General features: G+C 43.7%; 1 protein-coding gene across 2 annotated transcripts in view; it reads left to right on the top strand.

The window, feature by feature from the left end:
- The first annotated feature begins 137 nt into the window (after positions 1-137).
- LOC307250059 (protein NDRG3-like) overlaps positions 138-16,242 on the top strand; it is a 34,174-nt gene continuing 18,069 nt past the window's right edge. For both annotated transcript variants that reach the window (XM_080026998.1, XM_080026997.1), the window contains exons 1-2: positions 138-279; positions 14,366-14,449. In XM_080026998.1, the coding sequence (XP_079883124.1) occupies positions 14,393-14,449 (57 nt within the window). In that variant the 5' untranslated portion in view covers positions 138-279; positions 14,366-14,392. The remainder of the gene's footprint in view (positions 280-14,365; positions 14,450-16,242) is intronic.

The following is a 16,242-nucleotide window of genomic DNA, read 5'->3' as shown; positions in this document are numbered from 1 at the left end:
CTCGATCGTCTTCATTATTTCGGAGCGGAGTGGGACCTCCTGTATCTCCTCCTGTCTGTGGTTGGAACCGCCTCCTCTCATTGGCTCCTGCGCGGTGTCTGCGACGCAGCGTGTAGTTCCGCCCACCGTCACATCGAAATACTAGTTGAGGCAAAGGGAAGCGGCGGTCAGAAGCATTGTGCACTCTACACTTAAATATACACATTGCCGTCGATATTCTACAATAAACCCGGAGAGGTATCGACTGGAGACCACCGGAACCCATTTTTTACCGACGAGGTAAGTGATACGTCCGTGTTTTCCCGGAAGCATTCCCCCATTTACAGATGTGCACGATGCTACAGGAGATTATCTCAGATCGCTGGATTTCCCAACCTGCTCACGTTGCTGTTTTAATACCAAGCCTCGTTTTTTTTAGTATTGGCAGCCATTAAAAAATCGCACGAGCCGTTATTGTGTTATTAAAACACCTGGTAAAACATCTGATAGGGGAAACCGACTCTGCTACTTGAGTGAGCGCGAGCGAAGCGGCTCAGTTGGAGGAGCTTGTGGCTCAATTGAAGCTGCTTCTCTATTCTACACACTGATGCGACACAACTGCTGTTCTTACACAGTATCCTCATTTTGTTGGCTTTCTGTAGGTGTATTGGTTGTAGTTCTTTTTCTGTCTAAATAGTAAACTGCTTAATAATGACTTCCATTCTGTTTTTTTTGTAGCAAAACGAGGCCTGTCACGAATGCGTTATTGTCAATGACGGAGCTAAGACAACTAGGCTATAGAAATGTGCATGAATATTAACAGAGTGCTACAATACGAATCACTTTTTATCCCCTGTATGAATAGCAATTATCCTTTTATATGCTAGTTGTTCCAGGTCTAAGGAAGTCATTGTTGAGTAATGAGTAGGCCTACTTTAAAATACAGGTTATAGTCTACTAATAGGCTTTATTAGAGAAATATTGGTATACTTTCAGTTGGGATTTCATTTTGTCTGGAGTTAGAATTGGAAACCTTCAAAGGTACATCACAAAAAGGGCCCAAAGATGTGTGCTGAAGTGTGGTTTGTCTCAGCCTATCTCTTGTTGCTGTTGTCTCTCTTGCTGTCACTGTAGATTATACTCTTAATTCCGCACCATTTTTCTCCGTCTAGACTAGGCAGATCCACCATTTATCAATCCAATCAATCCCAATCATGTAGCTGCAGGTGTTGCACCATTCAGACACCACATGATGGATGACAATGTCACTGGTGGCCAAGCGAAGGTCACACAGGTGGGAAGTCTATGAGAGAGTGGGCATCAGGTGTTTCCCCTTACAAGAAATAATCTCGTGTCATTTTGGGATTTATTTGAAAAGGACACTGTGTTCCGCCGTTTCCCATAATACCTTTCAGGGACAGATATAGAGGTATTAATTGCAGTTATAGGGGATTAATTATAAAAAATTAAGTAGAAGGTCATCGTAACCTTTGTGTCAAGTAGCCTTTCACAGATACAATTTCATTTAATTTAACTTTTATTTATCCTCGAGAGACCAATTGAGGGGTGACCCTCATTTTCAATGACGTCGAGTTCAAACAAATTCAAAGGAAAAACAACAATACATAAACAATATTCAATGCAAATACATCAAATACATAACAACAGGTGAAGAGAAAAACAATTGAAACATTTACACAGTGGTGAAGATTAAGTGGTAGCAATTAAAATTAAATGGGTGAAAGTACAATATAGCCTAATTAAAACAGTTACAGGTAGAGTTTGGCAGATTTAAAATAGTTTGTTTAAATTGGTTAAAGGATATGAAGTTATTTAGTTTAATTTGTTGCTGTAAGTTGTTCCAGGAGTCAGGGGCACTGAAGCTAAAAGCTGTCTTTCCTAGCTCAGACCGGGCTTGTGGGACATAAAGCATAAGCATGTCAGTGGAGCGGGTCTGATAAAGCCCATCTGAGATTTGCAGCAATTCAGTTAAATAACGAGGAAGCTTCCCGGTCAAGGCTTTGTAAATAAAAACATGCCAATGTGCGTCACGTCTCTCTTTAAGGGAGGACCACCCAACCTTTTCATATAAAAGACAATGGTGTGTGTCATAAGCATCTCCTGTGATGAACCTTAAAGCAGAGTGAAAAACAGAGTCCAGGAGTTTAAGACATGAATGTGATGCATGCCGGTAAACCACATCACCGTAATCAAGGACAGACATGAAAACTGCCTCAATAATCCTTTTCCTACTAAATAAAGGGAAGGTGGTTTTGTTCCTATAAAAATAGCCAATTTTTTGTCGTAGTCGACGAACAAGATTTTTTATATGAAAATTAAAAGTGAGTTTATCATCTAACCAGATGCCAAGATATTTGTACTCTGTGACTCTTTCAATTAAAAATCCATTATTTGTAAAAATATTAAAATCATTCAAATTTGTAGTTCTTGCTCTGGAGAAACACATATATTTGGTTTTGTCTGTATTTAGAACCAGCCTGAGGTCCACTAGACAGTCCTGCAGGGTGTTAAAAGAGCTTTGTAGGTTCTGGGCTTTAACATTGCACCACCGTAAATTTGGGTAGGTCATAGTATGTGTATGGTGGCGGGGTCAAATCCAGGTGTACCGTCTCCCACAATGCCCCTCAACAGTGTCACATGGGCAGTGAGGGCTCGAATGGAGCTTACACAACAAGCAAAGCAACAACCGACCGTTTGTTGTCACTCACAACATTGCCGCAAAAAGGCTGTTGTTAAGAACTGGAAAAGCCAATAGATAAGAAACTCTTTCACAAAAAGCTTATTTTCTGTAAGTTGATCTGTATAAGCCAGCCCTTTGTTTTGAAAGAGCAGACAGTGGGTAGTTTGGGGTTTATTGCCGTATAGAGGCAGTCCTCTCCTGGTTGATTATTACAGTGGAAACCTACTGCCTAACTACGAGTGTGTCGAGGGTTGTTCATTAAACCAACCATTGTGCTTCAGATCTCATTCATATTTACTCTCTAGAATCTGAACATTAGCCCCCACTGAGTATCCCAATTGTATACAATGGCTTAATATGCTATATTACATCAATTGTTTAAAAGCTGTTTTGGTTCTTCTTCCAACTATGGGGGGATTCCACTTTCCACAAGTGCTCAGAAAGAATAAAACAGACTTACCGGCTCATAATGCAACAGCACTGTACTTTATATCGCATTACTGTAAGTGAAAAGTAAGTCATTTCAACATGTCAAGTTAATAAATAGCATTATTTAGGGGTCTTTCAACATGGATTACAGTTTACACATAATTTATTACACGGATTACGGGGTAAATAAAAATTGAGCATTGCTCTGGTGGAGAAGAGGATTTCTTTCAGGGAATGGAAGGGATGACTGTCAGTGAATGACACTCACTAGAGGGATGGAGACAGTAATTAAGGCACTGTGCTGACAGTCAGACTGCCATGTGTTCCCCCTCACCTCAGCATTACTGTGTCTATTGGTTTGCCAGCCCTGCAGAGATAAAAACACAACCTGTGCCAGACATGGACATTTACTGGGACTTATCACAATTGGAAATATCTTAGTTGTCAACAGCACATCAAGTGTTTTTCTTTTTTCTTTCAGTCAGCTGCTACCAGTACCAAGGCAGTGCTTTTGAAAAGATTGGTAGCCACCTGAATGATGTTGACAGCGTATTGTCTATCTGTTTTTCAGTCCGACCCTTCCGGAGCTCTGATGCTGCTGCTGTGTTTTTGTAACTGAACTGCATCTGTAATTTAAGCTGTACCGGGCCTAGAATTACAGGCACTGCACAGCAGCTTTAAACTTTCAGAACAAAAACAGCTGATGCACACACACCTTTGTTCTGGGTTAACTTCTTAAATGACCCTGAGCTACACAGCTTAAGCAGAGAACTATCCTGTCTATTTCCACCAGTCTTTACTGTGAGGAAGGAACAGAGGATGAATGACAAGCCTCCAGAGACAGTTGCTAGCATGCTTGTGTGAGGTTGCGGCAGTGTTCACACATTTTCAGATCACCCCCCCCCCACACACTTTGGAGGAGGGGGGGGGGTCTGTCTCCATTTTCTTCATCAGCATAAGCAATGATATCAGCAGGTGGCAGAGCACAGGTGGTAAGCTTGTTGATCCAGAGTGTTGGATAGAAGCCAGGCTGGACCGCTGGATGCCCCGGACTGTCCTTCACCACCGCTGTTCATTGAGAACCACCCCTCATGCTCCTGCACATTGATTTCTTTCGCTGCACAAATTACATCACATTTGAGCCTGAGTTTCCTCTTCTATTTTTTTTCAATTCTCTTTGGGTTGTCTTTTGATTTCCTCCATCTCAACTCTTTGTTAGGGCCCGTGTCCACCTAACGCCTTTTTCCGACCGCAAGCGCCTTTTTTCAATTGATTCCCAATGAGAAGCGGCCGCCTCGGGAAAAGGCGCAGCGCCCAGCGTTTTTTTTCTAGCGTTTTTTGTCTTTTTGTGCGGCCGCTTCGAGATTTGCAAGTTGAAAAAAGTTTAACTTTTCAGAAAGGCGGTGGGGACGTCACCGCCGCTTTTTTCAAAGGGCCAATCAGATAGTAGATCGTCGGGACTCGTCGCCTTGGCAACAAGGAAGACGGAAGAGAAACTGCTTTTTCCGTCTCTGTTTACCCGAAACTGTACGAAAATAGTGCATTAAAATGACCAGAACAGAGGGAGGAGAGCCCGTTTGTGGGAGCAGATTAGGAGAACACTTGATTCGCTGTATTTTTATCTCCTACGGATCGTTTCATGCGCACACGTCAGCCTACAACTTGCTCCGTGTGTGTTTGCAGGAGCCGCGATAACTCCTCATCCAAACAGAGGATGGTGGAAAGTATTCTCTGTTTCATAAGACTACTCATATTAAAATGTAACGATTTAAATAGAAAACAGCAAGCCTAAACAGTTAAACCAGTGTTGATAGGTCTGACTGACAGGTGACGATCAGCATTTTTTCTCCCCCGATCACAGCACTCTCTCTCCCAGCTCATAAAACGCTTGAAAAAAGCGGTCGAAAAAAACGCTCAGTAGACACACTCCCGAGCGCACAGCCAGCGCTTAACGCTGGAAAAAGGCGTTAGGTGGACACGGGCCCTTAGGCATACTGTAAAGTGTGTGTGTGTGTGTGAGACCATTTGGAAGCAAAGAAACAGATCTTCTAGCTCTCCACTGAGACAAATTCCATTTTTTGTAGATAAACTTATAGCGTGCACATACACAAACCACTAGGTTCCTTAAACCTAAACATGTAAGCAGCATGCAGCTTTATTTACAGTGAAACAGCATGTTTCATTTCATGCTCAGCTTGGTCTAACAGCCTATAGGCAACAACCATTAAAGTTAAGGCTTTAGTGGTTGTCATTGTGACAAAGCAAATGGCACATCCAGACACACCCCCAACCCCCCCTCCTCCATGTCGGTTCCTGCTTCCAAATCAGATCCTATTCATTAAATGCTAGAATTTCACTCAGAGAGATTGGATCCCTGCTGAGTGCATGTGAAGCTCAGTGCAAGTCGTGACTTGTAATGTACATGAACATGTACTGGAAGGGAAAAATGTGTCCGACTCATTTAAAGTACAATTGTTGCATTTAATGTAAAGGCTTGACACTGGAACATCCTGAGAGTCCAGTTAGAGCTATACTGACTGGTAAAGCATTGTGCTGGTTGTCATGATGAGGAGGGAATGACTGTATGTAAAATGACTGTGAAAAAGGTCATTTGATGTCAATGGTGCCACCAGCTGAGCTGAGGATGGCTCAGAGGGAGGGGGGGCTCAGTGGCCAAGGACACAGCCAACCTCAATATACAAAGGAAGGCGCCAGAGGAGCCCCCTCTGTGTTTCTGTAGCCGATTGACTTGTCAGTAATCAGTCATTGTGACAGGCGCGCTGACCACATGGATAACTCTATTAACTGTGAGGCAACAGGCGTCTTCATACGCACTGATTCATACACTGCAACCCACTGACACATGTTCTGGTTCAAAGTCCTTGGTGTATTCACAGGCGGAAGTCTTCACCTCCGGACACAAGGGCCCTCATGTCTCTGTGCTGTGTTAATCTTTAATGTTAGCGCTTTCTCATGTTTCACCCAACTCGTAGAACTGTGTGTGTGTGTGTGTGTGTGTGTGTGTGTGTGTGTGTGTGTGTGTGTGTGTGTGTGTGTGTGTGTGTGTGTGTGTGTGTGTGTGTGTGTGTGTGTGTGTGTGTGTGTGTGTGTGTGTGTGTGTGTGTGTGTGTGTGTGTGTGTGTGTGTGTGTGTGTGTGTGTGTGTGTGTGTGTGTGTGTGTGTGTGTGTGTGTGTGTGTGTGTGTGTGTGTGTGTGTGAGCAATGGCTGGCCTACGCAGATGGTCTCTTTGCCCTTCAGCCAGTCTGACCACAGCCCTGACACAGATCCTTTGAAGCCTCTAGCAGGACTCTGCTGTTCTGGAAACTCTGCCTGCTCACATCAGCCAGCTGGGAACCAGGACACACACTTACACACACACACACAGCAACCCTCTTGCCCCTTGTCTTTCTCTGTGCTGTCTGCTGAAGTTAGCATGGCAGAGGAAATCCCGACTGACTGAGTGGCAGCTAGCCTAGCGTGGCGGCATAGGGGCAAGTACTCTGTTAGCAGCCCTGAGTGCAGGGACGACAGGCCACGACTATTCACTCTTATTTATAGCCAGATACCAGGACGAGCTCAGCCAGGAGAGACTCATTGAGCCGGGCTCACACCTCTTCTCTGCCTGATCACAGCAGATTTATCCACACTCATTTGCCTCTTGGCAATCCCCTTAGTAGTAATAGCGTATATATTTTACCTTTTATGTCAACCTCACTCCATTTCTTGCTTTGTCTAAGACCTGTCTATGCAAGTGAGTATTGATGTATTGATTATGTGCGTCATATTGCGACAGCTATCTAAATTGCTGTCCGTTCTGCCATTCTCTTATTAGTCTATGTATTATCATTGCTAAGGATCTCCTGTAACATTGCCTTGCAGGATATTATGTGGAGTCAAAGGAAAGATGTAAAACATAATTCATAACTGTGTTTCTGTGTGTGTGCGTGGCAAGCGGAGAATTGATATTTATTATTAAAATTGTTCACACCACTTAGAAGCTGTAATATTGACCCAGGACTCCGAAGTGTCTTGAATAGGGCTGGAGGATGTGACCAGAAAGCAGTAACAGATGATTTTTTATATTTGACTTAAAGTGATAGAAGTGAAAGTACATAAATGTATACTATATTGTTTGTCTTGTTGGCTTCTTCATGATAACTTACCGAAGAACAGTTAAGGGTCAATCACACCTGTACAGGTGTTTTCATTTCACACTTGAAGTTGCTCTATTTAGAATGTATTTATTGTAAATATTACTTGTCTTATTTTAACCTAGTTTTATCCTTTTGTTCAGGATAATATTGCATTCATTTGGCATTTTATTATAGAGCGACTCAAAACAAGAGCAGGGTCAGTGAGATGTCAATCTTAGCATTGTCCATAAAAACCCAGTGTCCTGACAAAAGATGGAAACAGGCAAAGGAGTGATTTTATTATTTGTCATGTTTAGTAAAATATTTATTTGCCAATATTGGTTCATAATCTAGTGTAGTATAAAAATAAATGCAGCTACGTGCAGGGACCACTTTTTGACTTACACACAAAAACAAAATTGATACTTGGGAAACTCTCTCAGGCTACATAATAGTAGAGCACATATTGAGACAAACACTGAAGGCCCATACACATACACAATTCATAACTGTGACGTGCTCTCCTTGTCTGACACGGGCCTAAATGGATAAATTGAGTTTCCAGTTTGCTGGTCCGAAGACATTACCTCACCAGTGGAAAATATTGCTGATGGTCCCTGGGTCTGTGCAGTGCAGTAAATGTAGCATGTCACTGTAAGTTATGACAAATAATTGTATGAACAGTAGCTAGACTACTGCTGTATGTCAGAAGGCTGTTGGCTGTTCTCCGAGACTCTTCTCTATGTGCCTTTTCTTGGGAGAGGTGAAGCATGCTGATGAAGCCAATAGACGTATGGTTATAAATCAATACGGCCAGATTGTGCCCTTTAATCTCATAAGACCATTAGCAGATAAAGTATCCCCCTCCATGGAATAATGTAATTCTTTAAAAGCCCCCAGTGAGTAATGAGAGGGGTCCTGCACTCAGTGGCTCCACAGGATTAGGCCTGTGTGTGTCTATTCAGTATGTGTTACAGTGAGTCTTAGACTGTGTGTGTGTGTGTGTCTGTAAATGCAGGTTACGCGTCTGTGAGTGCGACGGAGGCTGTCCCCAATTCTGTGTGAGAATAGAGGTCAGGGTTTGTTTGTGTATGTGTGTGGGGGCATTTTGGCAGGCAGATCAGTGCAGTGGCTGCTACGTGCCAATCACTATCTTTCCTGATGAACCAGGCTTTTCCTCCCAGACACACAGACAATTTCAAGTGAGGGACGAACGGTTTAGGATTTCCCTTTTTTATAAAGAGATCCAGTGGACACAAAGCAAAGATGTGCAGTGCAGACTATGAATTAATATCACGACCTACAAGACAAGGTTATGAGTCTCCTCCCCCGCATAAATGCTTCTCGATGCACACACCGTCACAGCAGCACTTGCAATATTGTCCCTGTGTGTCTTTAATATCCCATGTTCTGTCCAAGTAAACCCTCTACAACATTTTTACCACTCGCATTTTGAGTTATCTCTGACCGGAGACACAGGATATTAAATGTGCGAGTGATTTAGAGGGGATGAGCCAATTATAGTAACGCAGTATTTAGCATTTATTAGACCTTTCAAATCCAGGAAGGATGAAACAAAGAGGTCTATATTTGTGGAGGAAGATTTGTTCCTATTATTAAAGCTCTTGAAAAAGCCTTTCTGGCAGATTAAGTTGCTTATTTAACATTTCCCTTGTCCTGTATTTTGTTTTGTCTGAATACACTGTTGCTTTGTGGTCTATTCAATGTATACATCCTATATGTGAATTTACAGATCATGTCTGAAAGCTTCACAACCCGAGGTGGCTGGTGTTCCATATTTTGAAGTGGAGTAAGAATAGACCCTTTTGATAGAATCATGACAGAAACAGACATCACAGAGGTTCTTCATCTTGGTTTTTTTATTATATTTTCAAAATAGAAGAAAGTAAATGTATCTGTCAGCCTGTATCAGGAGAATCATGTGAGCTGTAAGTAGGGTGATGGGGCCTCAGGAGAGCAAGCTGTTATTAAGTTGACAGGAACACGGGGAGCTGTATGTGCGTGCATGGTTTTGGTCTCAGCGCTGGTGCATCTGTGTGTTTGTTGACAGGATCAGCAGGGGATGGTCTGTGCAATGGGTCAGCTCAGAACAAAGGAGCAAAAACCCCAGACCCATTCCCTCCCCCCGAACAATAAAATTCAACCATCCTTTCTATCATCCATGTTGTTATTGACCTTACAGAGACAGGGGGGCTGAAACCCCAAACAAATGGATTTCCTTCTTCTAATTCTCTTACCAAACAGCCAAGGGTTAGAGGAATAATCTGGAACTGAGCCTTGTCACAGTCCATTAGCTTTCCTCTGGGGAATTGCTACCTCCGCTGACAAGAAACTAAACACAGGATTGGCCTGGTTATGGAAAGTTGCAAAGAAATGTCTAGCATTGCTCCCCTGGATGTACATGTTTCGCAATCTGAGCCAAGGTGTCATGGCACTAATGACTGTACAGGCATGAGTTATTTTCATTTGTTGTAGCCCTGACAGCAAAACACTTGCGCACATAAACAAAGCAGACATAATAGTGGTTAGGCTGTTGGCAGAACTGGAGTAGTGTCTCTGGAATTTGTGCTGGCCTATTTTCTGTTGTGATGTGAAGTTCGGTGAAGGGCTGACTGACTGAACACTAAGGCTCCAGAAACAGTTGTGCTCCTTTTGTGATAGGAAGTCACATCATACATTTGGTCTCAGAGAAAGCAGACAGCCAGATCACACTACTTCCTATTGCTGCAAAGGAGTCTGTATTTGTCTATATGTGTCCCAAATGAGGGGCTGGACCTATTGATTGGGACACAGCCCCTTAATTGGTGTCCTTTTGAGGCTGTGACGGCCTTAACCTGCTCCTTTGCTCCTAACGAGACGGTCTGAAAGATGCACTCAGAGTGATAATAGTTAATTTTGGTGTTCTTTTTCAGCGTGTAATGTCAAAAATGTCACATCATGTTTTAGATCAATACATGAAGAAATAGATCAAAAGGGGTTAGAAACTGGGTCAACTTTCAGGATAACTGAATTTATAGTTCCATGTCATCATTTCAGTGTGACTGTGAGAGCATACTGTAATCAAGTGATTGTTTTGTCTCCTAGGGAACACTATACCACAACAGTCTTCGTGATGGTTTTTATCACAAATAAGTCATATAAACTGTACTACCAGAGAACCATAACATTAATTTGAAATCCTTAGAGAGGAGTTTGATCCACATCAAGGGAGTCTGAGACTCAAGAAAATTAAATAAATAAACCATGTTTGAGTTAATACATTTAAAATAAAAACACATATTTACAATTATTTAGGACACTCGGCTAGCCTGGAAATCCAGACCCACATATAGGGTCTGGCCACAATCAATAGACCTTCCCAACTCAAGGGGAGGCACCTATGCGTGCATTTCAAATACCACTGCACGTAATTGTATAGCATTACAAGTTACGACCAATCAGAACAATGAACAAGGTGACGTATTAAGCCCTGTTCATTTAGCGAACAATAGGGTTACCTGGTAAATTAAACTTGTGCCGTCGTCGGTCGGCAACAGAAAATTCTTCTTTCTTGCTAATGAAAGAATTGAATGCCGTCTTCCAAATCGTTTAGTGTCGAGGCCAAACCGTTTTAAACTCAAACAACGTATCCACATCCATCTTTGTTGTTTACCATCACGCTTTGACGGCGCATGCCCAGCACTGTCGTCATCCGGTTACGTCCGCCCCAGACATGGCCCCAAAGTCCCATACATAGGGCTCTGGCCCGCCCATATTATTTACAATTTATTAATTTTTTTAATTGGATTTGTCAGTCCGACAAATCCCGGCCCCATCCTTACATATTGAGTTGAATAGCAAGCTATCACATCACCCTCCACCAAAACCCAACCATCTCTCCCTTCTGCTGAGGGTGACAAAGTATGCACAGCTAGGGATTTGTTCTCTATATCGCCTGAGTCACGGTCTCCATAGAGATCCAGAAGTAGGTTAATGTGAGGTCACTATGGTGACATTTACTTGGGTCACCCTCAAGCCAAAGAGGTCGGAGTCAAAGCACAGCCATGATGTGAATGATAATGACAAACGAGTAAATTTCATGTCACGGTTACCATGGCGATAAAGAGGAAAGAGGCCCAATCGAAGGGGCTGTGGGGAGGGTCAGCATCACATCTGAGCTGGGCTCTCAGTCATCCATCATACAGCCTGCCTAGACTTCCAAGGTGAGATGGAGATGGATAGACTGAGATACAGAGAGAGTGTATAGACCTGTGTGTGTGTGTGCCGTGTGGGGGGGGGGGCGGGGGGGGGGGGGTGTTCATCGATCACTCGCAGTCTGCTGACATGGCAGCTACAGGACTCCTTTTTGTTGGCAGCAACACCATATATCTGCAGTAGGTGTTTTGGCACACGGCTTCATATCCACGCATGGATAATACATTGTGGCTCCTGCTGGTCAGCGTTAAGCTAAAGGCAGGTCCTCTCTCTTCCTATAGCCATAGAGATGGGATGACGTGTGTGTGTGAGGTAGGCCTTTATTATAGGCGGAGTTAGCGATTCTGGAGAACGCTTGTTGTCAAATTTCAGTGAATATCTCCACAGTCCACTACCTGTCTGTACTGTGTGTGTTAATACACAGCCTAGGCTCTGTAAACAATATGTAAACCAAGGGGTGCCACCAAAGCTAGCAACATGCCCGTTTACAGAGATATATGTTGCTGACACTAAGCTACAGTGAAGGCTGACCTTTGCTGCATATAAAGGGTCTCATGTGGTTTTCGTCTGACACGATTGTTTTCTGCTGTCGTTTGTTCACCCAGCAAACCCCCCAGTCCCTGGCTGCGTGGCATGATATTTAGAGCCGAGACAAAGGCTGCTGCTGGCATACACAGGGAAATGGACCTGAAGAACAGACGAGGGAAATCATGTGTGAAAGACCGCATGAAATTGATGTCTTTCTTATTTGCAAGCGGAAGCGCTGAGTGCAATCGTTTCTGGTGTCAGGAAGACTATTTGTGAGAGCAATCCCACACAACAGACACTATCGTTGAGGCTACATCATCAGCCCTCTCAATCTTTCCCCCATCCTCATCCACATTATGGTATGGTGTGAATATGGGACAAAGCCTGCAAGCCGCGCGGATTGCAAATAGAATTTTTCCTCCTGTCATCTGGTACTACTTTTCCTGATTTTCTGTTCCAATTACACTAAGCTCTGCTGTGGTATCTGAGTCAGCATGGCTCATTTGAGTCCTTGTGATTGTCAGGGGTAAACGCTGCTGAAGGCACAGGTTTTGAGCTTCACTTGATCACTTCCTCTCATTTTTACCGCTATCTATTCCTTGTGTCTCCTTGCCTCACATCTGTCCCTTGGGGCTAGCCCAGCTCAGAATAAACATCGGCAACCAGCTTCGTCTCTATGGCAACAGCTGCCCATGTTGAACTGGGTTAGGTAGGATTAGGTAGGAAAGGGTGGCGGTGGATGTTGCTAAATAGGATCTGGGTTTCAGTCTGTTTGACACCAAAGGATGAAGCACAGGATGATGTTGGGGTGACTGTAGTTAGTTTCCTGGCTAAGCCAGTGTGAGCGGTCAGTGGGGTTGGCCTGTGAAAGCCCCTCCAGTCAGTCTGTCAGTTGGTGTAAGCTCACCCTGACCTCACCTCCATTACCCGGCTAGCCGACTGCAATTAAAGCAGCTTTTGCCCCCCTCCCACTTTCTGTGACAGCCTGAGGAAGTGTTGGATTGATCCGGCCAATACGCTCAAGCATGCAGAGTATTTGTTTTTCTTTTTTCCTTGTTCACTTGTCTAAATATTATTTAGTTCCACCGCTGAGCCGGATTTGTCAGCAGGGATTTTGCCGTGCATGTTTTCACTTCCCTTGCTCATGGCTGCGTACTTCCAACACTATTTTTCTACAGAAATAACTAACTGACTGTTTTACGTAATTTGAGGACTGTGCCCAGTTTTACCTATCTTTCTAAACAAGGTGCAGTCTATTGCCAGAGCACACCCCTGACCTGATCCTGCGTCAACAGACAGCTGTCTGTTTAGACCTCTGTCAGGCATTTGGACGATAAAACTGCTGGTAATACGTCATCCCAGTACCTCCTGCTAGGTAACCAACCCTGAAGGTTATCTGATACCAGCATCTCAAGGTCGTTGCAGGGGGGTTGGCTCTGACTCGGCTAGTGATTGAACTCGCTCCTCCAATTGGCTAGTCTTCAGTGCACAATGGCTAGTGCCCAATTGCATTTGCCTTCAACTATTGTTTGTTGGCATAATGTGCATCTGTTGGTACATTTGATCATTCAGTATCAAGGCTGTTTGTGGTGCGGTGCAGACCGGTCTGGCTTTGTCTTCCATTCTTTAGCTTTGACCTAGAAGAGGCTCCATCTGCTGTTACGTGCAACATGAGCCCTTCGCCATGGGCACGGCCAGGTAATTCAATACCACTTCCTGTCCTCACCTTGTGCAAACAGGCAAGTGCTAAGAGGTAGCATTCAGGGAAAGTGGGGGAAGGGGACATTTTGTTCCGTAATTATGTACAGGGACAAACGGCTGGCTTCAAGGGGAAAACAGATGAGGTGGGCTTTAGAGTTTCTTGTTAAACCCGGCCTGATCCATCGTTTTGTGTGTGTGTGTGGTTTCACACCATCTGTGTTGACTTGAAGGGTGACCTTTCCCTCTGAAGTAATTGAGAAAACACCCTCTATCCCCTTCCTGACCGGCTCTTGTAACATAAAATATGTATCCAAGTTGCCAATGTGGAGTCAAGACGACAAAAGGTAGAGATACTATCAGGACTGGACCTTGCTACCTGCTGCCCGTGCTTCAATCTTATAATATTTTATTGGGATCAGACCCGTACGTTTTCGTTGCCATGAACTAAACCTGGTTCCAAAAGCATTTGTCGATTTAATAACTAAGTCAAACAATTGTTTGAGTAATTTATCAATCATTACTTCCTAGCATGCCCTGCTTCCTGTTAGTATAATTTGAGGATATGTTCTTTATTCTCCGTTTTATATCATTGTGAACTGAATAATTTGGTGTTTTGAACTGTGCTGCTAATGCATATCATTGTTGAGTGTAATTCTTTTTCCCTTTCTTCTTGGACAGAGTGGTTTACAGTGACGAGACAGGAAGATGGATGAGCTGCAAGATGTACAGCTGACTGAGATCAAGCCACTGCTGACCAATAAGGTGAATTGTGGGGAGGGACAAAAAAGTAACACGCTACTACGGCAACAGCCATACAACTGTCTACCTGAACAATATGTAGAACCACACACACACACACACACACACACACACACACACACACACACACACACACACACACACACACACACACACACACACACACACACACACACACACACACACACACACACACACACACACACACACACACACACACACACACACACACACACACACACACACACACACACACACACACACACACACACACACACACACACACACACACACACACACACACACACACACACACACACACACACACACACACACACACACACAGAGACTGCACAGACAAGTGATAGCGTGCACATTTGGAAGGGAATGAGAACCCCATATGGCCCCACCAGGAGAATACATAGACCAGGCTAATACACGAGGCAATGCACACTGCAGTCCCGTTCATCAAAGTGAATTATTCATATCTGCTCGACTGTTGAGAGGGAAAAGAAAAGAAGGGCAAGAGCTTAGGCAATAAGGAAAAAAAGAAAGATTGTAGACAGAATGAGGCAAGAGAGGAGAAGAAAAGGAGGCCGTATAACGTCAGATAACAAGAGACAGTGAAGCCAGAGGACACATCAAAGCACAAGCAGGAAGAAGATCATTTCTTTATTTCTTACAGCTTGAAAGATTCTGGCAATAAAGTGACGGCAAAAACAGAAAATAAACCCAGGCGCAGAACAAAGCTCTTCCCATCCTCATACAGCCCCCTGTACTTCTCCTCCCGTCTCCGTCTCAAAAGCTGATCAGCTGATGAGAGAGGGTGTGTCTGAGGATGCAGAGAGGGTTTTGTTCTTCCCCCAGGGCAAGATCACAAACGGTCAGGCGGATATAGTGCCTCTGTGAAAAGTGACTAGTGAAGTATCAGGTGGGAGTGGACTGCGTCATCTCAGTGGTGGGTCTGAAAAATTAGCCAGGGCACATTTCCCCTTCTCGGGCTGGCGTGCCACATGAGGCAGATATGTCTCCCTTGTTTGAGGTGACGGGGTGGGAAAAGATGCATCTTAAAACAACATCTGAATGATACTGACCTCTCACTCCACCTAGTGGCCAGCTCATTACAAAGACAACCCCAATGTCTAGGAAGCAGGCGGAGATAATGACATCGTACCAGTAACGATGAGTGATTCTCATTTTCCCCATGATGCTTAATGAAGAAGTGATGAAAACGCTTTTGGATTTCCATACAGATATTCCACCGAGGAAAGCCGATACTGTCTGCATCAGCAAAGTAACCATAACCACAGTGTAGAACAACGTTTAATGGCCTTCAGCAAAGGTTGAGAATGTATGTGATTATAGTTGACTTCAAAGCACAACATACATAAGAGAGAAAAGGATAATAGTGCAGCGGTAGGCATAACAACAGAGAGAAGAGAACACATGAGGACAGTTGCATCGTAACTTTAGGCAATTAGATTAATTGCAAGAAGCTTGTGAATTATATATAAAAAAATATTCACAATCTTCACCATGTTGAGGCAGTCAACCTTGATGAAGGCGCTTTGTAAATAGACTACATGAACTAGATTAGGATTGTTGACCCTAGGGGTGTTTTCTCGCTAACATGTTGCTAGTGAAACCAAAGCAATCTCTTTAAGTTCCTTCCTGTGCTTTCACCATGTCTGTACTGTACTTCAGCACCCGTGAACTGCATTGCAGCAATGGAAAAGGGTGAACTTCGGCTAGAAACATGTTTATACTATGAACTCTGCTGAACTGCTACTACAGTC

This window comes from Ammodytes marinus, assembly GCF_949987685.1.
Source record: "Ammodytes marinus genome assembly, chromosome: 4".
NCBI lineage: Eukaryota > Metazoa > Chordata > Actinopteri > Uranoscopiformes > Ammodytidae > Ammodytes > Ammodytes marinus.
Note: the sequence above shows the minus strand (reverse complement) of the source record. Positions and strands in the feature narration are given on the sequence as shown.